General features: G+C 41.2%; 1 protein-coding gene across 3 annotated transcripts in view; it reads right to left on the reverse strand.

Moving 5' to 3' along the window:
• Window positions 1-26,959, reverse strand: part of WAC (WW domain containing adaptor with coiled-coil) — a 109,450-nt gene that overhangs the window by 12,822 nt on the left and 69,669 nt on the right. For all 3 annotated transcript variants that reach the window (XM_024223511.2, XM_024223505.2, XM_024223517.1), the window contains 4 exons: window positions 14,241-14,480; window positions 9,677-9,799; window positions 7,939-8,087; window positions 4,540-4,658 (listed from right to left, as the gene is read on the reverse strand). In XM_024223511.2, the coding sequence (XP_024079279.1) occupies window positions 4,540-4,658; window positions 7,939-8,087; window positions 9,677-9,799; window positions 14,241-14,480 (631 nt within the window). The remainder of the gene's footprint in view (window positions 1-4,539; window positions 4,659-7,938; window positions 8,088-9,676; window positions 9,800-14,240; window positions 14,481-26,959) is intronic.

Below are 26,959 nucleotides of genomic sequence, written 5' to 3' on the forward strand. Positions count from 1 at the left end.
AATCAGTCGGAGAACACTTCAATCTCCCTGGTCACTCAATTACAGACATTTCCCCATGCTAATTTTTCCCCTACTGTTACTCACACCTTCTTGTCAACTGTTTGAAATGGGCCATCCTGATTATCACTACAAACTTTTTTTTCTTCTGCTGATAATAGCCCAACTTAATTGATTAGTCTCGTTAGAGTTGGTATGGCAACACCCATTTTTTTATGTTCTCTGTGTGTGTGTGTGTATATATATCTTCCTACTGTATTTTCCACTGCATGCATCCAATGAAGTGGGTTTTAGCCCATGAAAGCTTATGCCAAAATAAATGTGTTACTCTAAGGTGCCACAAGTACTCCTCGTTCTTTTTGCTGATACAGACTAACACAGCTACCACTCTGAAACCTTTCAAAATAATTGCTATTCTCTTACCTCTACTTTTTTATAGCCATTGGCTTTCCTAATTATTACATTTATTAAAAAAAATATATATATAAGGGTTTTGTCCACCACGGTAAACCAAGCTTGTGTCCCCCCGCCCCTCCCCACCCGCACAAAAAAAGGCAAAACTCTGTCTCAAAATCTGGGGTAAAGGATGTTTTGAAACCCTAATTTAACTCTGTAACTTTCCATGCTACATAAAATGTATACCTTAAAAAAAAAAAAAACAACAACAACTTGAAAGGCCAGAACAGAACTAGAAAATTGCAAAGATACCATTAAAAGGAAAATCCTAATGCAACCTTAACCAGGGAACCAAAATCAATGCCTCCATAATTAAAAGTATCCAATTATTCTCAAAGCCTCTCTAGAATCATAGTTTACAGAAAGACCTGCATTAGGCCAAATACGCTTGTATAAACGGGAAGCCTACTTGACATTCAGAAAGTATGTTTTATGTTCACTTGTTTTTGCATGGAATTCATTACTGTTTCCCTGAATATATAGATACTGAGTTAAAATTTAAAGTGTTACCAACATTTAAGCTACTATTCTTTACCATATTTTAATCTTGAAATTATTTAGTAAGGTATTATGAGGGAAGCAGGTTTAAATATTGATTTTCTTTTTTAAATTAATCAAACACTTGAGGAAGGTCATTTTTGGACTAATTTTTTCTTCAGTAATTCCTGCCATAAAAAGAAATACATAGATACAGTATAAGTGAAGTGCTTAATTCTGGAAAATGCTTTTCTGCATAATAAACAGAAATCAAGAATAGAAAAAGCCTGTTTTGCCTCAGTTTTTTCTAATAAGTGCAGGTTGTTATTGTAGGTTAAATAGGATTCTTCCCATATATTTCTTTTAAGAACAGTCCACTGTTGCTGTTCTATTACATCAATGTGACTTATTTCTCTCATGGCATCATGACCCATAAAAAACAAACGGCATAAACACCTCTAAAACAATTTTTTTAAAGTTTTAAAAATCAAAATTAGTCAAACAATAGCCTAAATGTATCACAAGATATTTAAACTATTTTAAGATAATTTAAAAGTTTTAATTCTAACAGAAACAAACTGGTTTAGATGCAAACTGTTGCAGGAAAATATAATTATGAATCATTCTAAAACCTGAAAAATTAAAATGCGGTTATAACTGATCAATCAATTGTTCTCAGTTTAGATTATAAAGTTCCTAGGTTCCAGTAACTACTTAGGTTTTCACTTTACCTGTCAGGTATCATGGACTCCCCTAAGGTATTACAGAAACAAACGGATGCTCAATATTTTTATGTCAAAATCTAACTACTGAACTTTTAGAATGGTTGGATTTGAGAAAGTTCTCTGGCTTACAACTAACCATTTTGTTTTAATTTATTGGCAACAGTGGTAGTTAACTCATTGTTTTGCAAGGGCAGACAGCAATTCATTAATATTCACAGCAGTATTTGCATAACTGAAAATACAAAAAAGGTATTTTCGGCATAAGAAGCTATGTAAATATAAACTGAGCAAACATACATGCATACAATATAGTTATGTTAAATTTCAAGTTTCATTAGAAATTCAGTGGGGAAAGAAAGAAAAGTTCCCAGTTACTATAGTTCCCAGAATATACTGCCTATGCAGATCCACACTTTGGAGTCATGTGCCCTTGAACATGAGCCACAGAACCATTCAAAGTAGTAAATCTATTCAGGGGTGTACACACAATTGGATGCTGCTCTCTGGGACAGTCTATACACCCATAGCCATCCGTCAGTTCCTCTCTCTCTGACAGTAAATTCCAAAGACAAGACAAAGCCCAGGGCAAAGATCAAAATCACTTGAGCTCTGACCTGCAGCAGAACCTTTGGTAACAGAGAAAGTGATGGGGAAAGGCATACAAGCGTCCTTTCCTCTACAGTGTAAAAGAACTGTTGCACAGTTCAGGACCCTGTCTGCTCTAGAGAGAAGTCTTTGATACAGACTTGTGATAAACAAGTCCATGTCTAGATGACCCCCATCTGGCAAGAATCAACTTAGGTCACTGAATTTAACAGACCGCTCTTGTTGGCCTGACCTCCTTGAAATTCAGGTTGTTGTCTTCACCACTAGATGATGTAAACCATAAGAGTCCCAGTTCTGAAAGCACCATTTCCACGGACTTTTCTTGTATGACGGAATGACAAATCCTCATATCTGTTCAAATATGTTGCCACACTGAAGCGCTGCACAGCCATGAGAAGTCGTCTGACAATAATGCTGGGTAAAGATACCTACAAATTAGTCCAGTTACTCTGAATCCTCCACTGTGTGGAATAAAATGCATTTCATTACAGAGACTTCTCCTGACCACAGGACTACTTGCACTCCTATATTTTTAGCTGAAGTGCTTCCAAGAGAACTAGAAGCTGAAAAAGAGCTGGAGTCCACAGAGACTAAACCTCTAAGGCAGCTGTTCCCAAACGTCAGGTTGTGACCCCAAGTGGGGTCACACAATCAGCAGATGGGGTCACAGAGATGCGTAGTGTGTGGAGGATGCCATTTTGCACCACACAGCATGACCTCATATGTACAGTGCATGCCAGTTCACGATGAATGGAGGACACCATTTTGCTCTTCAAAATGGTGCCCTCCATGTTGTCTGAGGAGGAAATACTACATTAAAGTGAGCTCATACCTGTAAATAAATTGGGAACCGCTGCCCTAACATGTACATTACCCGTAAGATATACTTCTATTGTTTTGAAACAAAAGACATCCTGAGTGGCGCTGAAAGCCAGTAACTAGCAAAAGGAACAGACTGAAAAGCTTCAGTAAATCAGCTGGTGCTGAAGGACCAGGAGCTCCTGACTCATTTCTCTTTCCTCACAAAATTGACCTTGATGGATTTAGTTTCCAGAGAAGTTTATCTCTGGTGACAACTCTGAGAAATAAAGAAGCCAGAGATCTGAAAGTGATAAGAGTGGAACAGAGGAAGAATCCAAGTCCATTAATAACACAAAGACTTCAAAGAGGGCCTTTGGTGAGAAAGCAGTCCCAAAGCTCCCACCAGTGCAGACTAAGGATCTGACCATTTCAGATCCAAGAAGATCCCTATTCTCATTCAGCATCTCAAGGATTTAAGGATGTCACCTACACAAAGATACAATCAGAATCAACTTTCAGATCAGACACCTAATCCAACTTCTAAAAAACGTAGTTTTTTGTTGACCTAGAGTGCCTGTGCCATTGCTTTTCAGAAGCTGGCAGATCCTAGCCTTAAATAATTCAGCTGCTCTCCTTCCTGGAGACAGATCTGAAGTCATTGGATCTTAAGATTCTGAAGACCTTGACTCCACTCCAGATGGCTCCTAAGACAAGTTCTTAATTTCAGAAGTCAAACTTTGGATCAGACATGCTCAAAAGCAGAGAATTCCTTACATGGAACTCTCCCATAGATCCTCTGACTCCAAGTCTTCCTCCAAAAGGAAAGCTTGATGCAAGAGGCAAACACCCCATACGCCTTACAATCACAGGCTGAATGTGTATATACACACCAAGCAAACATGTCAGACAGGGTCTGGATGTTGGTGAAAAACATTGTGGGCAGAGAAGAGCATTTTGTGAAGCTTGTTTTGCTCTTAATGCATACCATTAAAGCAACAAAGTCAGTGAACAGAAGCTGTCAACTCACTTAAAAATGAATACCAAAACAAGAAACCACAAACTTCTAAAGCTAATAACCAGTCACGTGCAGAGAACAACATTTGGTTCTGTAACTGCACTGACAGATGAAGAGGAAATGAAGCATGTTTAGAGGGTGGGATCCTTTGTACCCTCAATTCCAGAATGATGTACCAGAATCATTAATGTACACTCCTCAATTTTGCTGCTGTAAATGGTTCTGTGGTTCACCTGGCTGGGCACGTAACTCGTAAAGTGGAAATCTGTGGAGCCAAACAGAAAGGGGTAAAAATCAAACAAGTTATGTAGCTGTGTCCTTTCAGCAATAGCAGAGCTAAGTAATATGCTTACATTGGTCCTAAGTATACCAAAAACCAAGCTCACTAATTGCACAGAATACAATGTATGTTTTATCCAGAGTAACAGCAACAAAGCAACATAAATAAATATTTCAACTTGCCTTGAGCGCTGAAGACTTCGAGGGGAGGCAGGCTCATGGCCTGTCTGCTTGTCAGCTATTACCGGCTGCTGAGGTGCTGACTGTGAAGCTGGTCCTTGCTTTACACCTGGAGTAGTTACCTGCAATGTTCAAAACTTGGGTCAGATTTCCTTTGCATCATAAATCTCAAACAAATGAACTAAAGAAACAAACATGGGAATTACCAGGTACAATCAGATCAATGATCTCTCTAGCCTGGCATCTTGTCAGTCCAGTACTTTAAGTTTCATAGAAAGGTCAAATAAATCCCATTTCTTTACTGGCTCTACATTTACAGCACTTTCATTTCATGCAATGGGCATTTCTTTAAAATTTAACTTGGATAAAAGCCATCTGCTATTTTCCTCAATACCCCACCACTACAGGCACCAATTTCTTTAGATAAATTTGACATCACTCAAACTTCCAATTTTTAATAACTAAAAGAGTTGCAATCAAATATCAACTATCCATTTCCTCCAAAGCACCAACATTGCTTCTAACACTAACTCCTGTGAGCCAAGATGATGGCTACCCAAAATGCTGTTTTAATATAGAGGTAATATAATGAACAGGACAATTTGGGTTCTAAGGGAGGGTTTATCATAAATCAATCCCTTTTAAAATCTTGATACCATGGGGTGAGAAAAAAAATCAAATTACTCAGATGGGTGATACGCTAATATAGCAGCAGATGACTGGTAGTAAGAGAGTCCTGAGTGTTTCAAAGTCATCAAGTAGTCCAAAATAGTTAGAATAGAAGAGCCTAAGCGCTGAATGGACCACAATGAGAAATGCTTCCTCTTAGCTTGACAGGTCTTTCTAATAGAGGCCACTCTGCTTTGGATTGAAACCTCTTGCACAGCTGATTAACAACTTCTATCCAAAGAAGCTTGCCACCTGGCCTCCATGCTGTTAGATGCAGAGATGCTGGATCCAAGTGCAGCACCTGGCCTTGGTTTTGTAAAATGATTTCTGGGAGGTTCAGAAGTAGAAGAGGTTGACTAACTGATAGATGCATCAGGTTGGAATATGAGAATGATATGCCCAGGTTGGAGCTACTGAGTAACACAAGCTGCCATATGATGCTGTATAATGATGCAGACTCCCAGAGTCTCACTCTGACAAGACTAAAGGTGTGAAAAGAGGTGATTCATCATGGAAAATCTTTCTTGAGAAAGGTATGCTTTTGCTGTCCTGGAGTCCAGTTCTGCCCCTATAAACTCTATGTATTCAGCAGGGGTGAGAACAGACTTGCCTCAATTGATCTTGAGGCCTTGTCTGGAAAAGTGCTATAGAACTGACCAAACAATACTTGCAACCTACTGTGATGAATCTCCGCTGATACTTTGGGCTCAGGAAAATGCTTCTGAGAAAAACAGAAAGGACCAATCTCTGACTGCTAGAGGGAGCTGATTATCCAAAGTGTGGTTTTCTTGGTCACTGATCCTCTCAAGGAATTCTCAGCCCAGAAAAAAAAAGTAGTGATGAGATCCCTAACCTTGTGGTAGTCTGGGAGCATCTTTTTCACAAAGTCTGAGGTGGTTCTTCTGCATCAGGAAGAGCCTCTTTCACCATGTGCAAGCTTCTCTCTCCTTCATACAAGCTTGTTTTATTGATCACAGCTCAGAAAGCCCATCAAGAAGCTAGCTCAAGGAGCAAGTGTGTTCCCATGAGGAAGTTTCTCTCCCGTCCATCACAGCTCCAGAAATCACTTTAGACACAGCCTCGTTCACTATAATGCCAATTCCTCTTTTTTTTGGGGGGGGGGGGGAAGGGAATGATTGAGGTTCTATGAGGAAGTACTACTGCAACAGGCACCATTGAGGGTGGGGGGGTTGTTTTAGCCTTCCGAGAGACAAATGCCAGCCAAATACAGCTGCAACTTTTCTGCTTATTGCTCTTGTGATGTTGGCAGACCAGGTGCAGCTCATACCAGGGCCCTTAGGCCTCAATGAACACTGACAAACACATAGCAAGAAACTAGTCTGGCTCACTTGTGTGTCAACGTCTGTTTTAACAATGCTAAGTTTATAAGAACGTGTTTAGACTTGATGAAATACTTGTAGGATGATGCATGTACTGATCTCACTTATAACATCTGTATCCCATGATGTAAAAGTTATACTGAGTGTTTGCACTGTAAACCTCTGTAACTGTGTAACTCAACAAACAGGAAAGAAGCATTAATTAAAATAAACTGCTGGTCCTACACACAAGAAGGCCCACTGAAACCAAATGAGCCATTGTGAAACATCAAAAGACATAAAAACATCAAAAGACTTTGACTGCCCCCCCCAACACATGCATCCAGGAAGAGGAGAGAGGGAAACACTGGGGGGAATAAAAATCCCTGACCAGAAGGAACTGTATCACTATGCTGCTTGGAGAGGGCAATATTTCTAAGCATAAGCAAGGGATCCCCAAGCTGCTTAGCTTGGGTTACCTTTAGAGAACATAAAAAGCTTGTATACCGCAGCCATTTCTATTACCTTTTAGAACCTAAGACTCACTCATTTATGCGTGTATATTTACCAGCTTTAACCTTATAAATAACATTTATTTTTCTTAATTAATAAATTAATAAATATAGGACTGGCTACAAGCTGTGTCTTTGGTGAGAGATCTAGGATGCAACTGACCTGGGATAAATGACTGGTCCTTTGGGACTGGGAGTAACCTGAATATTACTGTAATTTTTGGTGTAAAGGGATCGTCTATCACAAAGGCAGACTTTCCTGGGTGGCAAGACAGACAAGGGGGCTGTCTGTGATTCCATGTGAAAGCTGTTACTGTGCTTGACAAGCTCACATTTGATACTTGGCTGGAGAAATCCAAGTATAGAACTCACAACCAGTTTGGGGTTTGTGTCCTGGTTTGTAACAGTTGGCACTCATGCTCATGAGCTACTCCAAACAGCTTGATAGCTCTGAGTAAAATAAAAACCAAATTGGAGAAGGAAAAGAGGGAGGTGCAAAAAGTAGAAAAATCCTGGATAATGCCTGAAACATTCCAATATTTGTTCTGTTCAAAACCACGGCACTGAAGAACATCTTTCCTTTTGTAAGAATAACAGATTTCATACGGAAATCATCCAGATGACAGAAAACTCCATAATGTCAGTTTCACAGAGGCTCTTAATGGAAGTGCAGTTCTACCATGAAAAGTTTTCTGGAACAAGAATAGCTCTTCCTGCTCATCATTTTATACTGACAAAGTACTTCTGTGGCTTATATCGATATGCTTACACTTCTATACATGATTACGCATCAGTAATATACAAAATTTTCATAAATGGTTTCTTTATCCCTTCTTCAAATTATAGGTTACCACAATTCAGTTCTATGTCACCACTTGCACGTAAATCATTAAGCATCTTACCTTTGGCTGTGACGATACAGGGGGCGTATTCATCAAAGGTTTCAGGGGAACTGTGTTGGTTTGAGGCGTGCTTATTCTTGGAGAAACATATGACCTTGGCGATGAGGCATCCGAAGTTAAAGACATTGGGGACTGATTAGATGGCTGAGCTATAAAAAGAAATCATGACAGTATTTTATAGCATCTTTTTCCACCTAAGCGTAAAGGCTGCTTAATGAGAAAGGAAACTCAAAATAAAAAGCATAATAAAATAACACACTTAAAATGCAAAGAAAAAACAGATCCTACTTGGTGATCAGAAGAGAAGTTACAAAAACGCTCAACTCCTGAGTACAAGAGCTATTGGGTGCTGAGGATTTTTGAAAAATATGATGAGTTTATTTAGATATCTACACAGAAGCAGAGCTCTTGATAATCTGGTTTCAACTCAGGGCTGGTCTACACCCAGCCGCTAGTTCGGCGGCTGGGGATCGAAGTTCTGGGTTCGACTTATCGCGTCTGGTCTGGACGCGATGAGTCGAACCAGGAACTGCTCGCTGTCGACTGCGGTACTCCAGCTCGGCGAGAGGAGTACCGCGGAGTCGACGGGGAGCCTGCCTGCCGCGTGTGGACCGCGTCTGAACCGCGGTAAGTTCGAACTAAGGTATGTCGACTTCAGCTACGTTATTCACGTAGCTGAAGTTGCGTACCTTACTTCGACTTGGGGGGTTAGCGTAGACCAGGCCTCAGTGCGCTAAGCACTTTTGAAAGTCTGGGCCTTTAAATATGGAGAGGGGAATTTGAGTTTTATTCAAAGTTCTTAATGTAAAGTGCTCAATCCAATTAAATTCAACAATTTTCCAAGATACTTCATCTAGAAGAATGAAATATGTATGTAGCGGCTACCTAAGGCTCTCAGCATCTCATTTAAAAACAAAAACAAAACAACCCAAACCAATGCTGCCAATAGGTTTTTCAATTCTACTGTTACTAAAAAACAAACACAAAATCCCACCACACACACCATAGAAACCAGAAGACTTTCTATCATGCTCCTTTCAATCTCCAGCTCTACTGTAAATAAACTAGCACCTTCCCAACATGCCTCCAAAAACAGAGTTTATATTGTACCTGGTAGGTTAACATCAGAACTCTGGCACACTAAAGAGGTAGGGGTAAGGAAGTACATTCCAGAGTCAAAGATCCCTCTCAGAAAAATAATGTTTCACAATCTCACTTAAAATGAGGTTCAAGGTTAAATTGATGGACCCCAGGTTAAGAGCCTCTACTGATCACAAACAGAAGTATTATGAGAAAAAGGTATTCTTACGTAACCAGCCTCAGGTATCCAATGCTTAGTATTCTGTTCTTCCTCTGTGCAATAGATTAATCTAAACCTTCTATCAGAAACATGCAGTGCCTGAAAGCTGAGTTCCCCAAAAGCAGTTTGGTATTTACCCACACATTATTTATCAAGTTAGAGAATCAGAAAATTTAAGACAGAAGAGACTAGGAGTTCATCTAATCTAGTCCACCAGCCAACTATTCCTTGAGCATAGGCTGTGTCACAGCTTACGTTTAGAAAAGCCCTCAACTTCTAGTGTATCAGACATCCTACTCTCAGAGGGAGGGTAACACACAACTTCAGATGAAAGTTTAATTACCAGTGTTGACATTCAGTAACAGAGTTTTAGTTATACTGACCCTTGTATAATGTAATCTGAAAATTTTACATAAGGGAAAGTGAGACTTTAAATACCTTGTGCAGATAGTTGTGCAGCTTGAGAAATCAGGGAAGTAATATTGAAAGCAGATGGTCCAGCAGTGAGAATCTTATGGAGTATAGACTGCAGAGAGGCTTGTGTCACAGCTGCTGTAAGAACTAAACAAATAAGTTTTAGCGGTGTTTTCTAAGTTTCTGTTCAAACATAAAATATGTTCAAAATTGTAAAGCAAAGCACAAAAAACACTGTCTAATATGGGTGCTTAAAGTTTAACTCCGAAATCCAGATTTAGGCACTTGAATAAGTGGACGGATTTTCACGGACAGCGATATGGATGCTATACACAAAATGTTAACTGCCTATGAATGATTAATGTTTAACTTAAAAAGTTAAATAACGTTAGAATCCAAAGATCAAAAGGCCATTTATTGTGCCTTGCTCTAGACAATACTGAATGAGGGTCTGTTTAGAGTTTTTCAAGTTATTTTTCCTGTTTTTAAACTCTGAAAAGAATCTGTCCCCATCTCATTTGTCAAAATGCAAAAAAAAGCCATTGGGCTCTGGAAACCTGCAAATGCTCTACAGCTCACTTCCTGCCTTTGTTCTACAAAGCCAGGGAAGACTCTGTTCCATTAATAAAAAACCTAGTAGTTCAATTAGCTTTAAAGAACCATTAGAAACTTCAGCACACATGAACAGTGATGTAACAACATATTAGAACGTGAGGGTGAACTGCAGAAGGTTGATGGAGAATCAGTTGAACTAACTAGCACCAGTAACAGAAAAGGGCAAGAGGAAGAGGTTACTCACCTTGTGCAGTAACTCGAGTTCTTCAAGACGCGTCCCCTTAGGGGTGCTCCACTTTAGGTATGCACGCACCTCATGTGCCTTTGATCAGAGATTTTTGGTAGCAGCACCCATTTCGTCCATGCATACACTCCAGACATCCTTGTGCCCCATACCCAGGATACACAGAGCTGTGTGGGCAAACTGCCCTCAGTTCCTTCTTTACCACAAAGTCCCATTTTATGAAACTCTGAAGCAGAAGGTAAGGACAGTGGGTAGTGGAGCATCCATAGGAACACCCTGAAGAACTCCAGTTACTGCACAAGGTTAGTAATCTCTCCTTCGAGTAGTGTCCCTATAGGTGCTCCACTTCTGGTGACACCTGAGCAGTAACCCTGGGAGGAGGAAGGAGCTTCACAGTCGAGTCCAACACTGAAGACAGAACTGCACTATCAACTGTAGCATCTGATCCGGTAGCGTGAATCAAGGCATACTGTTTGAAGAAAGTATGCACTGAAGACCTGGTTGCCCCTCTACAAATTTCAGCCACTGGGACACCTTCCAATAGTGTCACAGAAGTAGAATGTAGAATGGGCAAGCACCCTAAAAGAAGGTTGAAATTGGTAGCTTCATAACAAGAGATGATACATCCAGAAATCCATCTTGAGAATCTCTGAGTGGAGACTGTGGAAACTCTGGATCTGTCTGCAAATGAAACAGTTTGGGAGCCTTCCTGAAAGATTTGGTTCTATCCAGATAGAAATCTAATGACCTTCAGACATTCAAAGTGACATCCAAAGGGAAACTTTCTCCCTGGTCTGCTGTGGTTTTGGGAAAAAGACCGGAAGACAAATAAGTTGGCTAATATGCAATTCAGAACATACCACCATATCCTAAGTTTCAACCAAAGGTAATGAAACTTTCTCCCCGAATACTGTAAAGAGAGGATCTGCCATTAAAGCCCCCATTTCCCCGACTCTTCAGGCATAAGTGATGACTATCAAGAAAGCTGTTTTCATGGACACAGGTGAAAGAACATGTACCCAATGATTCAGCAAGTTTTAATGAGACAATCAAGGACCAAGTTTAAATGCCATGCACGGATGGGCTTGCTAATCTGTGGAAAAAGGTTAATTAAACCCTTGATGAATCTTGCTGTCATGAAGTGAGCAAACACCTGAGAATCCCTCAACAGAGGAATGAAAGGCTGTTATTGCCACCACATGAACCTGGATGGAACTTCTGGAGAGACCAGACTTTTTCAATTCCCCCAAGTAGTCAAGGACAATGGAGAGAAACAGTGAAAGTTGTCACTGGGTATACCAGTGATGAAATCTCTTCCATTTCTGAAAGTGTTTCATGAAGATATCGTCCTGCTGTTTAAAAATATCTATTGTACTTCTGCAGAACAAGAAGTCTCTATCCGTGAGAACCACTGAGTAACCAAGCTCTGAGACAAAGAATTCTCAGGTTGGGATGGAGAGTCCATCCAGAATTCTGAGACAGTAGGTGAGGAATGAATGGAAGACAACACCATACTAGAAGCTAGACAAATCAAGTAAGGGTACCTGACTTCTCTGCTAAATTGGAACTACTAATATGGCCCTAGATTTGTCATATTTGATTTTGTTCAACACACCCAAGATCAGCTGTGCTGGAAGATATGCATGGAGAAAGCCCACTCAATCTTGGGAGAAATGCCTGCTAAGATCATCAGCCATGGTGTTTTGTACACCTGGGGTCTAAGAGGCTGAAATGAGGATGTGACGGGCTATACACCAGTTCCATAACTTTACTGTGTTGGCACAAAGAGGGGAATCTTGCCCGCCCTTCACGACTGATGTAGAACACGCAGGCCACACTATCTGTAATGACCTTGAGAGATGTGCCCCTGATTAATGGAAGAAAGGGGATAACAGGGTTCCTGACAGCTCTCAGGGTAGGTGACCGGGAAGATGTACTCTCCATGGTAGATGGGAGATTCCTGGGCAGAGATCTGGGAATTAATAGGAACCCTTAACGTACTCCAGTAGAGGTGCAGATAGTGAAGATTCAGGTCGTTGTCTACCCTCTGCAGCAGGTAATGGAGAGGTAGTATGCACTGGGGAAAGATATGGTTTTGGTGACCCAGTAGATCTTGGCACTGACAAGTGCTCCGTATCCATTAGCAGTGGGGACTCCAGTTCTTCAGAAACAAAAAGATCCCTGAAGTATCCCAATTCTTGCGGTACCGAATGTACCTGATTCGAAGTCAAGTAAGGCTCCACAACAGTCAGGGTTGGTACCAATATTGACTGCTTCAGCAGTATATGTCTCGAAGATGGGGTCGGTACTCAGGGCACTCATTGCCTTGGAGGCACATTTCTAACAGAAGGTGCCAATACTGAAGACACTGACAATTTCTGGCACACCGGAGCAGAAGACTGGGATACTGGTTTGGGTACAGAGGTCGATGTTACCAGCCTTCTGGAGTCAGAGATGGTACCTGCTTCTGAGAAGCAGTGTCTCTCAGGTTCTCTTCTGAGGACATGCTCCATCAGCACCAAGGCATGCTTAGTGCCATGGCTCTTAGTGGAACTTGAAGGCTTTGATGAGCTCCCAGTACTAGAACTGCTTGGTGCTTTAAATGTACATACTTTGGGACCTGCGGTGTCCTGTGATGACAGAGATTTCTTCAAAGGCGGCTTTCTGGTGGGAGACAACTTCTTTTTCTTGAAGCACCGTGATATCTGGCCTTATCCCACAAAGATCTTGGTGATCAAGGTACAGAGGTTGCACTAAATGTAGTCAAAAACAAGTATACGGGGGATCCTCTGAGCCAGAGTCCAAAGCTGGTTTCAGAGCTAGCTCAAAGCCAAAGTTTTGGGAAATTTAATTTCTCTTTCTGGATTTGCTCATAAAAGTAGTACAGATCTTACACATGGATGGCATAGGGGTGTCCCCTAAACAGCAGAGGCACCAAGAATGACTGTTGCTAATTGGGATGAACTTCCAGCAAGACAGCCAGCACTCGAAGGCCGGAAACACGGCATAACAAACAACGACAATCCTTAAGGAAGGCCTCTTAAAAAAAAAAAAAAAAAAAAAAAAAAAAAGTGGGTGGGGAGGGACAGGGTATTCAATGGAAAAACCCCTAACAGTGGAAAAGGGAGCTATCCAATTAATAGTGACAATTAACTAATTGGACTAAACTAATTACAGTAAGCTACAGTAAAGGTGAACGCCAAGAAAAACTGGAAGTTAGCATACTAAAGATTCCATCTTAGGCCGTTGAGAAGGAACTGAGGGGGGTTATCCCGCACAGCTCAATATATGCTCAGCATGAGGCACAAAGATGTCTGGAGCACACAGGCAAGCCAAACGAGCACTGCTACCACAAATCTCCAATCAAAGGAACAAGGGGCACATGAACACCTGAAGTGGCGCGCCCATAGGTACACTATTTGAAGAAGTCTTTAATTTAGCAAGGTCACACAGCCTACCCTTTCCATACTGACAGCCAGATACATGTCCTAGACAAAAGAACGAAACCAACAAAGCCCCCAGTTCCAATGAGACTACTTGTGCACATAAATTATCTTGCTAATTAAGTATTTATACATTACATTTTATCTATTAACTTATATGGCAAGTTTAAAAAGTTAAATTAGAAACCTTAACACAGCTAAATTTTCATTTGTTTATGTTGCACAATTTTACTCCCCTTATTTTAAGTAGGACTCCAGCCATTATGGTTTTATATTGTTATACATTGGATTTGCATAAATAAAAGTTATAAAGTAAGATTACATTACATTTTTGTAGAAGACTTACCTTCATTTATTTTGGATATATCTACACTAGAATTATTAAGCTGCAGGGTGGCTTGAAGAGCAGGCAACAGCTGTCGAAGGAGATTTGGGTCCTGCAGTAATGGAGGAATTGGTGATTGTGGGACAGGTGAGACAGGGACTGTGGAAGTAGCAGGTGCAGAAGTTGGATTCAGTCCAGAAGCAGAAGATGTCGAAGGAGTTGTGCAAGAATGGGATACAGACTTGTCCACAGATGCAGACTCTGAACAGAAGACAAATATTAATTTAGTTTTTCCTTCCCAATAAAGTGCATTATTACAGTTCCTCACTAGTATACTACTCACATTAAATATGAAGGATTCGCTTCTTTCTTACTTCCTCACACAAGGATTACTAAACACAGAAGTGTGTGTCCGGGAAACTGAAAGACCTTATGACATACTGTTATTGGGACTTATTTTACTGCAGGTTAGTATAAAAAAGGAATAGAAATCTCATTTTCAGAACCTGCAATGTTTTAGGTATAACACAGCAAAATATGTTACCATGAATTCCATTATTATAATGGCTTCCAATTTCTTACGGGAAGGAATCATAATGAAAGTTGCCAGTGATATGACTGAGACATACTGAGCGTACTTTTCATGAAGCAAGATTTTTACCTTGCTATGAAACTTCATTTTCTTGCTAAATTTTAATTTCATTATGCACTTAATCCAGTTTATTGCAGGTCTGCCCTTGACTGCTGGACATTTTCTTTTTAGAAAGTATAGATATATTATACAAACACTCCTAAGAACTCCATGGACTTGAGAAAAAGATGGGATGACGTGTCAAATTTTGGGTTACAAATCAAGACCTTCACTACAGACCAAAATACAAGCAGCTAAAAAACAAAGATAGGATCTGCCAAATGGGATACGAATAAGAGTTTATATAGTGTGGTATCCTGTCTCTGATAGTAGCAGTACCAGATGTGTCAGAAAAAGCTGTCAGAATCCTCATAATAGTAGCTATAGAACAGGGGTAGGCAACCTGCGGCACACAAGCTGATTTTCAGTGGCACTCACACTGCCTGGTCCTGGCCACCGTCCGGGGGGCGGGAACTCTGTATTTTAATTTAATTTTAAATGAAGCTTCTTAAACATTTTAAAAACCTTATTTACTTCACATACAACAATAGTTTAGTTATATATTATAGACTTATAGAAAGAGACCTTCTAAAAACGTTAAAATATATTACTGGCACGCAAAACCTTAAAATTAGAGTGAATAAATGAAGACTCGGCACACCATCTCTGAAAGGTTGCCGACCCCTGCTATAGAATGATGTGCCAGCAGAGAAAGTTTCTTCTCGGTTTCTGTTTAAAGTTTGGCTTATGTCCTGAAGCATCATCAGGACTTGCATCCTTTATATTTTTCATTTAATTTAACCCAAGTATCAATGCTTATTATCCATATAGATGTCTACTCCTTTTTGGAATCCTACTAAACTCTTGAACTCAAATTATATTCTGTGGCAATGAGTTCCACAGAATATGCAGGTTAAAAAAAGTACTTTTTTTTAACCAATCTTGCTTTCATTTTACATTAATACCCCCTAATTCTTGTATTTTGAGAAGAAGTGAAGAGCACTCCCATTTATTATTGCTAAACCAGTAATTATTTTCTAAACCTCTATAACATTTTTTTGTTTAGGAAAAGAGCAGTCCATCCACTCAATCTTAGTTCAGCAAGAACTGACTTTAGTTACTCAATTGATTAATGAGCAATGTTAACAGGCTTCAGAATAAGGAAGTCCCATCTAGCTCATCTCGGAACAGTGGTTGTAACATGACACATGGAGAACAGGGAAATGAACCTTCTCATCCACTGCCCTTTACCTTTGCCTCCAAAGAAAACTATATTACAGTTCCTAAAGTTGTGTGATGTATACAGCATGAGAGGTACTTTTCACAGTGTCATTGCCCAGAAGAGTTTGCAAAGTATTTTCACATGCAACAAATGGACCTTAAAAGCAGAGCATAGACTGGAGGAGGAAAGAGTGGTCACAGGATTATTATACAACCACCTAATAACAGGTGCACAGCATAGCTGATCATTTATTATCCCTTCCCCATTTAAACAGCAAGTCCTTATTACAGGTTTTGCTCATAAAAATACTATGCATAAAACATTAGTATTCAAAGTAAACAGTACATTAAAATAATTTGCAGGAAAGGCACATCATGTGCAAAATAAGAACCCAACTATAGTAAATGTACCTTTACAAAAATGTAAAGTTTGACTAAAACCTCAAAAATATCGTACAAACAAGTAACATCTGAAGTTACTTGTAACAGACAAAGCAAGGACGTGTATATGGTTATGTACATCAACCACCTACTGTTCTGAGAGCTTTACAAAAAATAGATAACAATGATAGTTAAAGGGGAAAAAACAATAAATTCAACTACCAGGACCAGTTTCAAGTAATGTTTAGATTTTTAAGTGTCATTTTAGTTGTTTGCTCTTAAAACAAACCACAGTTCAACACTATTCAATGCAAACATACAAAGATACTGAACTCCAGGAAACCTGTAAAGATATTTTGATTTATTTGAACTCATTTGGATAAATATGTCAATAGAACTACAATAATTCATACAATCCTATTAGGTTCTTCAGTCAAAAATGGATGTCAGTGGAGCCAGTACTTGACTAACATCTCTGACACTGTTCTAAAAATAGTACAGATTATAAAAATTTTATTTTTATATATATTATATATAAAAGCAAGCTACACTTAAAAGCTAAACAACCCATTTTAAATATCAAAGAAAAATAAGTACTCAAAATTACACTTTTAAAATTAAATATTGCTTTAGTTAACATGCATTACTGCTGCTGCATCATATCTTCTCTGAACATAAGAACAGCCATCATGGATCAGACGAATGGTTCATCTAGCACAGTATACTGTCTTGCAATAGGGGCCAACGCCAGGTGCTTCGGACGGAATAAACAGAAATCCATTGAGTGATCCATCCCATCGTCCACTCCCAGATTCTGGCAGTCAGAGGCTAGAAACACCCAGAGCATTGGGTTGCATCCCTGACCATCTTGGCTAATAGTCACTGATGGACCTATCCTCCACAAACTTATCTAATTCTTTTTTGAACCCAGTTATACTTTTGCCCTTCACAACATCCCCTGGCAACAAGTTCAACAGGCTTACTGTACACTGTGTGAAGTACTTCCTTTTGTTTGTTTTAAACCTGCTGCCTATTAATATCATTGGGTGACTCCTGGTTGTGTTATTTATTCCTTCACATCCTTATTCACTTTCTCTACACCACTCATGATTTAATAGATCTCTATTATCTCCCCCTTTTTAGTCATCTCTTTTCCAAGCTGAACAATCTCAATCTCTCCTCATGCAGAACCTGTTCCATACTTCTAATAATTTTTTGTTACCCTTCTCTGTATCTTTTCTAATTCTAATACATCTTTTTTGAGATGGGGTGACCAGAACTACATACAGTATTCAAGGTGTGAGCATACATGGATTTATGTAGTGGCATTATGACACTGTCTGTCTTATTATCTATCCCTTTGCTAATGGTTCCTAACATTGTTAGCTTTTTTGACTGGGACTGCTCATAGTTCTCTAAAACATATGCTCACTCTAAAACTCCATGATCTCTTCCTTGAGTGGTAATAGCTAATTTAGATCCCATCATTTTGTATGGATAGTTAGGATCAGGTTTTCCAATATGCATTACTTCACACTTTTCAAGACTGAATCTCATTTGCCATTTTGTTGTCCAGGCACCCAGTTTTGTGAGATCCCTTTTACTGCTCGTGGAATTCTGAGCCAGATGCACACGTGCAGAAAACATGTCCCTCTGCAGATTTCTTTTACTTCCCTGCAGAAAAGTGACAGGGAAGCTGCGGGGTGTGCGTGTGTAGTTTGAGGGACACTGGCCCCCCCCAGAGGCAAGGTGTTGGGGGGGAGGGCACACAGGGTCACCTGCCACTGCCCCCTCCTCATTTCTGCAAGCGCAGAGTTGCCTAGCTGAAAGACGGTGCCACTTGGCTCCGCAGACTTTGCAGCTGGACTCCGCCTCCTACGTCCTAGTGCCAGTTATACTCCCCTTTTGTGTGCTGGAAGCCATCTTGTTTTCTGTACAACAGTGAGTGCTCGTGGTGGGGCAGGGCAAGTGGGGGCTTGGGGAGAGAGGCAGCGGGGAAGGAAGGAGGTGGGGCAGGGCAAGTGGGGGCATGAAGAGGGTGGCGGGCAGGAGCCCAGCATGTGGCACCCCCTCAGCAGCAGCTCCCCCCTTAAGCAAGCCCATCAACCCCCCACCCCAATGAGCCCCACCTTCCCTGCACCTGGACCACCCTGATAAGCCCCCAAGACACCCACCCCACTGAGCTCCAACTGCACCCGGACTCCCACCCCAATGAGCCCCACTCTCCTGCACCCAGACCCCCCACACCCCCGAGCTCCAACTACCTTCACCTGGACCCCCCTGCAGAGGTCGATTGCCCCTGAACCTGGAACCCTCCAACAAGCCCCTGTGCATCCAGATCTTCGACTGAGCCACCAGTCTGCCCAACATGGAACCCTCTTAACCCACATCTGGATCCCCACACACTTAAACCCTCTACACTTGGATCCTGCTCAGCTGATGCTGCTCGGCTGAGCCTGGTGTGCCTGGCACAGAGGGCCCCAGCATGCTTTAGGGGCAGGCCCAGCCCTTGCGCTGTGTGAGGGTCAGATGCAGCCTGGGGGGGCCTGCAGGGTTATCTCCAACCTTCATGCAGTCAGTGGCCTGTGTTCCTCACTGCCCCTTTGGAGCCTCCACATTTAAGACAATTAAACTTTGCAGAATTTTAAAATATTGTGCACAGAAATTTCATTTTTTTGGCACAGAATTACCTCAAGAGTAATCCTTTGTAACTCTTCACAGTCAGCTTTGGACTTAACTACCTTGAGTAATTTTGTATTGTTTGCAAATTTTCCCACCTCCCTGTTTACCCATTTTACCAGATGGTTTATGAATATGTTGAACTACACTGGTCCCAGTACAGATTTGTGAGGGACCCTGCCATTTATCCCTCTCCACCAAGAAAACTGAACATTTATTCCTACCCTTTGTTTCCTATCTTTTAAATAGTTACTAATCCGTGAGAAAACCCTTCCTTCTTACCCCATTGCTGCCTACTTTGCTTAAGGGCCTTTGGTGAGGGGTCTAGGCAAAGACTTTCTGAAAGTCCAAGTACACTATAGTCACAGGATCACCCGTGTACACATGTCTGTTGACCCTCCTCAGAGAATTCTAATGGATTGGTGAGGCATGATTTCCCTTTACAGCAACCATGTTGACTAATCCCCAACCATTGTGTTAATTTGTGTGTCCGATAATTCTGTTCTTTACTATAGTTTCAACCAAGTTGCCTGGTACTAAAGTTAGGCTTACTGGCCTTCAACTGCCAGGATTGCCTCAGGAGTCTTTTTAATAATTGGTGTCACATTACCTATCCTCCAGTCATCTGGAACAGAAGCTGATTTAAATATCACTTAGTAACTGTGCAATTTCATATTTCAGTTCCTTCAGAACTCTTGGGTGAATACCATCAGGTCCTGATGACATGTAACTGTTTACATTTATCAATTTGTTCCAAAACCACCTCTATTGACACCTCAATCTGGGATAGTTCCTCAAATTTGTCACCTAAAAAGAATGGCTCAGGCAAGGGAATCTCCCATATATCCTCTGCAGAAAAGACTGATGCAAAGTATTCATTTAGCTTCTCCACAATGGCCTTATCTTTCTTGAGTGCTCTTTTAGCACCTCTGTTTGTCGAGTGGCCTTACTCATTGTTTGGCAGGCTTCCTGCTTCTAGTGTACTTAAAACTCTTGCTGTTCATTTGTGTGTCTTTTGCTAGTTGCATATTTACGTGCCAGATGCACTAAAGACTCATGCACTAAAGATTCATCCCTTCATGCTTCAACCACCATTCCAGAGGACATGCATCCATGCTGATGACTGGTTCTGCTCGGTAATGATCCAACGTAGTGCAGGTCGACCCATGTTCACTTTCATTATCTGAGTCAGATGCCATCAGCAGAAGGCTGATTTTCTTTTTTGGTGTTTCGGGTTCTGTAGTTTCCGCATCGGAGTGTTGCTCTTTTAAGATTTCTGAAAGCATGCTCCATACTTCATCCCTCTCAGATTTTTGAAGGCACTTCAGATTCTTAAACTTTGGGTCGAGTGCTGTAGCTATCTTTAGAAATCTCACATTGGTACCTTTTGTGTTTTGTCAAATCTGCAGTGAAAGCGTTTTTAAAACGAACATGTGCTGGGTGATCATCTGAGACTGCTATAACATGAAATATATGGCAGAATGGGGGTAAAACAGAACAGGAGACACACAATTCTCCCCCAAGGAGTTCAGTCACAAATTTAATTAATGCATTAATTTTTTAATGAGCATCATCTGCACGGAAGCATGTCCTCTGGAATGGTGGCCGAAACATGAAGGGGCATATGAACGTTTAGCATATGTGACACAAATACCCTGCAATGCCGGCTACAAAAGTGCCATGCAAATGCCTGTTCTTATTTTCTGGGGACACTGTCAGTAAGAAGAGGGCAGCATTATCTCCTGTAAATGGAAACAAACTTGTCTTAGCGATTGGCTGAACAAAAAGTAGGACTGAATGGATGTGTAGGCTCTGAAGTTTTACATTGTTTTGTTTTTGAGTGCAGTTATGTAACAAAAAAAAAATCTATATTTGTAAGTTGCACTTTCACGATAAAGAGATTGCATTACCATACTTGTATGAGGTGAACTGAAAAATACTATTTCTTTTGTTTATAATTTTTAGTGTAAATATTTGTAATCAAAAATAACACACTGATTTCAATTACAACACAGAATACAATATATATGAAAATGCAGAAAAACAGCCACAATATTTAATACATTTCAATTGGTTTTATATTGTTTAACAGTGTGATTAAAACTATGATTAATTGCAATTTTTTTAAATCGTGATTAATTTTTGAGTTAACTGCAATTAATTGACAGCCCTACAAAAAAGTTTAAATGCTTTGATCAGACTATTCTCCTCCAGCAGAGTTTACAGTCTGAAGTGAATGGAACGTGTGCTCCTAAGTCACTATGGTACTTTTGAAACTCCCACCTGTAGGCCCCTAAATATGGGCTTGAGAGCTTAACTTTAGATTTTTTTTTTTTTTAATGCCAGCCTTTGTATAAAAATTCATATTAACTTTGCTAATGTATTGAAAGTCTAAATAATTTCCCACTGTTAATACTGAAACAGTTCTACTTTGAAGTGACACAGATTTCATACCACTTATGAGAAAAATTAATGAACAATTTTAGCCACTGATTCAGCAGGCATGCTTAACTTCAAATACATGAGAAGTTCCATGTCAATGTGAATAGCAGTATGAATAAAGTTATGTACCTACTTAACTATTTTGCCTCCCTATTTTGTAATATTTAGTCTTTTGCTCACAGCAGGTTTTATTTCCTTTATTAAAAAAGAGATACCCTACTGTAGTAACATTTTAAAAATGGCGTCTATAAATTAAAATTTGGTGCGCTAATCTAAAGTTCCAATAGCACAAATTTACAAATTAGTTTCACAAAACTTGCTTTAAATGGGACTTTTATTGCATTTAAATTAGTCTACCCTGTTATTTGAGAGCTTTTACATTCATTACTTTAAACTTTTTCTCCCTCTCTGGGCCCAGACTGGATTTATAACTAAAGCACATGATTTTCTAAAGGTAGATAAAGCCAACAAATACTTCCAATAAAACAAACCCTCTGAAATATTTCCAAAATAGTTTTTATGATATATTACATTTATAAGATACATGATAGCATAATATGGTATACAAGTTTAGCATGCACTCTTTTCAGATTATATGCATAACTCATTTGCCGTTTCACCACTCATGGAGTTACACAACCACACCAAACTCTTCATGATAAACACTTATTCCACACTATCATCATGTATTCCCTGTTTTTAAGTATAATTTTTTTTTAAAAGTATTCACTTTTTAAGATCTCTTTTTTGACTTACTGCTGTATTGTGAAGTGACTGGACTACTCTGGTCTTGCCAGTAGAGGGGAGTATGCTTTACAATATTTAAATAAAATTATATGCATGTACATAGAGCACAAAGAACCATAATTTCCCCTTATTCTTCAGCACTAGCTTATGCTTATGTTTAGCACTAGCAATATCACAGTTAAGACACACAACTTGTTTATGAATGTAAAGTCTTTGATTTAACTAGAAGGCTTTTGGTAAAATTTCCTAGAATGTGAAATACTTAAAATATTGCCCTAAGATTATATCATAAATATGCCTCTTGCAAGGGAACGTTGAGTTCTCCATCTCTCAGCAAGAACATATTTGAAGAAAAACTTGGGGTAGTCAAGTGACATGGATTCCATATGAGGCAGTTATCAGAGAAGTTGAAAATGCTTTTGCAGTAAGATTAGCAGTCTGATTGCATCAGGTAGTCAAAAAATGCACTTCATTTAGCAGCCCATATACTAATGTTCTTAATTAATTTTCAATATTCATCCAACGGCAGAAACTAGGATTCCCTGATAAAATTTCTGTGTGATTAATTACCAGTTCCCTAGCCATTTGCTAGGATTCAATTGGGTGTTTAGAACTATATAAAATCCTTTGAATCTGCTACAGTAGCGTGAGAACACAGAGTTGAAATTATCTACATTTGGGTTGAACTGAACATGTCTGGAAGAGGTAAGTCCTCAGGTCTGCTAAGAATTTTCATCAACTGATCTCTCTTCATCGCTGTTAACTTAATTTTATCTTCAGAACCAATGCTATCTAGAGGAGTGATGCAAACACATGGCTTTTTGTAAAGTGAACTACCCACATGTACATCAAGTTTTAACTCTTAGGGTATGTCTACACCCAGCCGCTAGTTCGGCGGCTGGGAATCGAAGTTCTGGGTTCGATTTATCGCGTCTTGTCTGGACGCGATAAGTCGAACCAGGAAGTGATCGCTGTCGACTGCGATACTCCAGCTAGACGAGAGGAGTACCGCGGCGTCGACGGGGGAGCCTGCCTGCCGCGTGTGGACCAAGGTAAGTTCGAACTAAGGTACTTCGACTTCAGCTACGTTATTCACGTAGCTGAAGTTGCGTACCTTAGTTCGAATTGGGGGGTAAGTGTAGACCAAGCCTTAGATACACTGTTTCATTAAGCCACCATACATGTCCAAACCTAAGACTAGAGAAACAAATGGAAAAGAATGAAAATTTGATCCTGTAAAAGAACAAATTTTCTCTTTAAAAACGTTGGCATATTAAAACTATAAGGACAGTCTCAGAAGCCTGGGAGAAGTATTGGTTAAGATGGTGAAATGACTGAGGAGCTTTGCAGATCTCTTTACGGCTGATACAAATTTGTGTTCAAGTGAAACACACAAGACTTTTTAACCTTCTTAAGCAAGATTAAAATAAAGTAAGTAGTCCTTTAGGCACAATCCTCATGAAAGTACCTTGTCCCATGGAAGAGCTATCACTTATTGTGAAAATGTAAATTAGAACTAAGAGCAGAATTGCTTTTCCATTATATCAACTCTATTGAATTTATGAAAATGAGTTTTTAACATTAGTAATTCCCCAGATCTGTGAGAGATGTACTGCTAATGTACGCATCAGAACTTTCCTCTCTGATCATGCTTCCATTGAGACACTGGCTTTCAGTAACCACTTAAATATTTCCTGAATTAGTCAAACTAAGCACTTTAGAGATCACCTTTTTGGGCCATAGAGAGATTTCAGTTTTGTTTTTTTGTTTAAAGACTACAGAAAGACCAAGTACTTTTAGTTGTGACATTTTCCTTAGAACAATGTGAAAAAACAAAAAGCTAATGTAGCTAATGTCAATAGCCTAGAAAGTTATAAAGCAACTAAAAACAAGATGTCTGTTCCAGTTTAACATATACAGTAACTCCGCACTTAACGTTGTAGTTATGTTCCTGAAAAATGCGACTAAGCAAAACCATGTTAAGTGAATCCAATTTCCCCATAAGAATTAATGTAAATTGGGGAGTTAGGTTCCAGGGAATAATTTTTTTTTTTTTTTGCCAGACAAAAGACTACACACACACACACAGAGAATAAGTTTTAAACAAACAATTTAATACTGTACACAGCAATGATGATTGTGAAGCTTGGTTGAGGCGGTGAAGTCAGAGGATGGAAGAGGGTGGGATATTTCCCAGGGAATGCCCTACTGCTAAATGATGAACTAGCACTCGGATGAGCCCTCAAGGGTTAACTCGTTGTAAATGTAGCCTCACACTCTACAAGGCAGCACGAATGGAGGGAGGGGAGACAGCATGGCAGACCGAGACAGAGTCACACACACACACACACACACACACACACAGAGAGAGCGAGAGCGTGTGTGTGTGGCGCATTTCCCCTTTAAGTACACTGACCCCACTCTTAAGTACATAGCTTACTGATTAACTTAACAAGGCAGAGACACAGCTGCTGCCAGGAAGCTCCCTCCCTGTCGTGTGTCCCTGCTGCTCTATGGAGATGGGGTAAGCAGGGTGCAGGAGCAGGGGGAAGGGGGACACCCTGACATTCGCCCCCTTCTCCTCCCCCGCCCCCCGCACAGCAAGCAGGAGGCTCCCAGGAGCAGCTCCAAGACAGAGGGCAGGAGCAGCACATGGCAGTGGGGGAAGGGACAGCTGAACTGCCAGCAATTAATAGCCTGCTGGGGTGGCTGCTGCACAGGGGAGTGGGGAGCTGATAGGGGGGCTGCCGGTCCACCCTGGTTCCAAGCCCCCACCAGCTAGCTGCAACGGGCTGCTCTTCCTGCAAGCAGTGGACAAAGCAGGCAGCTGCCAAACAACTTATAAGCATTGCACAACTTTAAACGAGCATGTTCCCTAATTGATCAGCAACATAACGAAACTATGTTAACCAGGATGATTTTAAGTGAGGAGTTACTGTAGTTAGCAAACAATAGAAAAGTTACAGGAATTTATTTATATGCAAGCTGTAATATAAGGAAGGAAAGAAGCAAGCAGAGTAAATTAGGGTTACCATTCGTCCGGATTCCCCCGGACATGTCCGGCTTTTTAAGCTAAAAATAGCGTCCGGGGGGAATTTGTAAATGTCCGGACTTCCCCCTGATGCAGAGCGCGCACGGTTAACAGTGCTGCCACCGACGGTGTTACTTACATGACACTCAGCCAGAGAGAGCACGTCCTCCTCCTCCTCCTTCCTCCCTCCCTCCCTGCATGGCAGATCGGCTCCGGGAGTCTGGAGCTCCTCCCCCACTGTTGCCCAGCGTCTGACAAGCAGCTCAGGCAGTTCCTGAGCAAGCTCACGGAGACATTAGGTGAAGAAAGGCCAACAACAAGGGGGCCAGGGGGTCGGAGAAGGGGCAGGAAGGTTTTGGAGGGGGCAGTCAAGAGACGGGGGGGTCGGGAGTTTGGGGGGGGGCTTTTTGGGGTGTGTGGAGAAGGTTTTGGGCAGTCAGGGTACAGGTAGGGGGTAGGGTCCTGGGGGGCATTGGGGGGGGGCTTAGGAGGGGACAGTTAGGGGACAAGGAACAGGGAGGCTTAGGCAGGGGGTGGGGTTCTGGAGGGCAGTTAGGAGCAGGGGTCCCAGGAGGGGGCAGTCAGGGGACAAGGGGGGGGTTGGGAGTTCTGGGGGGGCTGTCAGGTGGCAGGGGTGGGGAGAGGGATCGGAGCAGTCAGGGGACATGGAGCAGAGGGGTTTAGATGGGTTGGGAGTTCTGGGGGGGCTGTCAGGGGGTGGGGAGTGGTTGGATGAGGCGTGGGAGTCCCAGGGGTCTGTCTGGGGGTGGGGGTGTGGATAAGGGTTGGGGCAGTCAGGGGACAGATGGGGGTAGAGTCCTAGGGGGCCAGTTAGGATGGGGGGAGGGTCTCAGGAGGGGGCAGTCAGGGGACAAGAGGCAGGGAGGCTTAGGTAGGGGGTGGAGTCCTGGGGGGCAGTTAGGGGCAGGGGTCCCAGGAGGGGGCAGTCAGGGGACAAGGAGCGGGGGGGGGGGTTGAGGGTTCTGAGGGGGGGAAGTGGGAGGGGCAGGGGCGGGGCTAGGGCAGGACGGGGCGGGGCTAGGGCAGGATAGGGGCGGGGCTCCTCCCATCCTCTTTTTTGCTTGCTGGATTATGGTAACCCTAAGTAAATAAGACTGGCAAAATCAGGAAAAATCTTTTTAATATAGGGAGTTAAATTATTCATGAAGTGTTATGAAGAATTTCTTTAAACAGTACCTAGACCAGACTGCAGCAGAGAAAATTTTTTTAGGCTTTAAGGCTTGTCTACACAGCACCAGCAAAGCGCACTGGAGGGGTGTGATTTGTAAAGTACATTAATTGCTCCATGTAGACCCCGCTGGTGTGCTCAAAAAAGGTACCTTATTTGCATTAACATAATCCTGTGGGTGCCTTTTTAGAGGGCACCAGCAGGGTCTAACATGGTCAGTTAGAATGCAGAACAATAGCATGGTTTACAAATCACCCTCCTCTGAGAAGATACAATAGTTGGAATCTGACTGACCAGTGATAATATCTGTTTGACAATAGTAAAGAGGTCTACATTAAGTTAAAAGAACAGGAGTACTTGTGGCACCTTAGAGACTAACAAATTTATTAGAGCATAAGCTTTCGTGGGCTACAACCCAC

The sequence above is a fragment of the Terrapene carolina genome, unplaced genomic scaffold, assembly GCF_002925995.2.
Source record: "Terrapene carolina triunguis isolate 2854851 unplaced genomic scaffold, T_m_triunguis-2.0 Scaffold111, whole genome shotgun sequence".
Lineage (NCBI taxonomy): Eukaryota > Metazoa > Chordata > Testudines > Emydidae > Terrapene > Terrapene triunguis.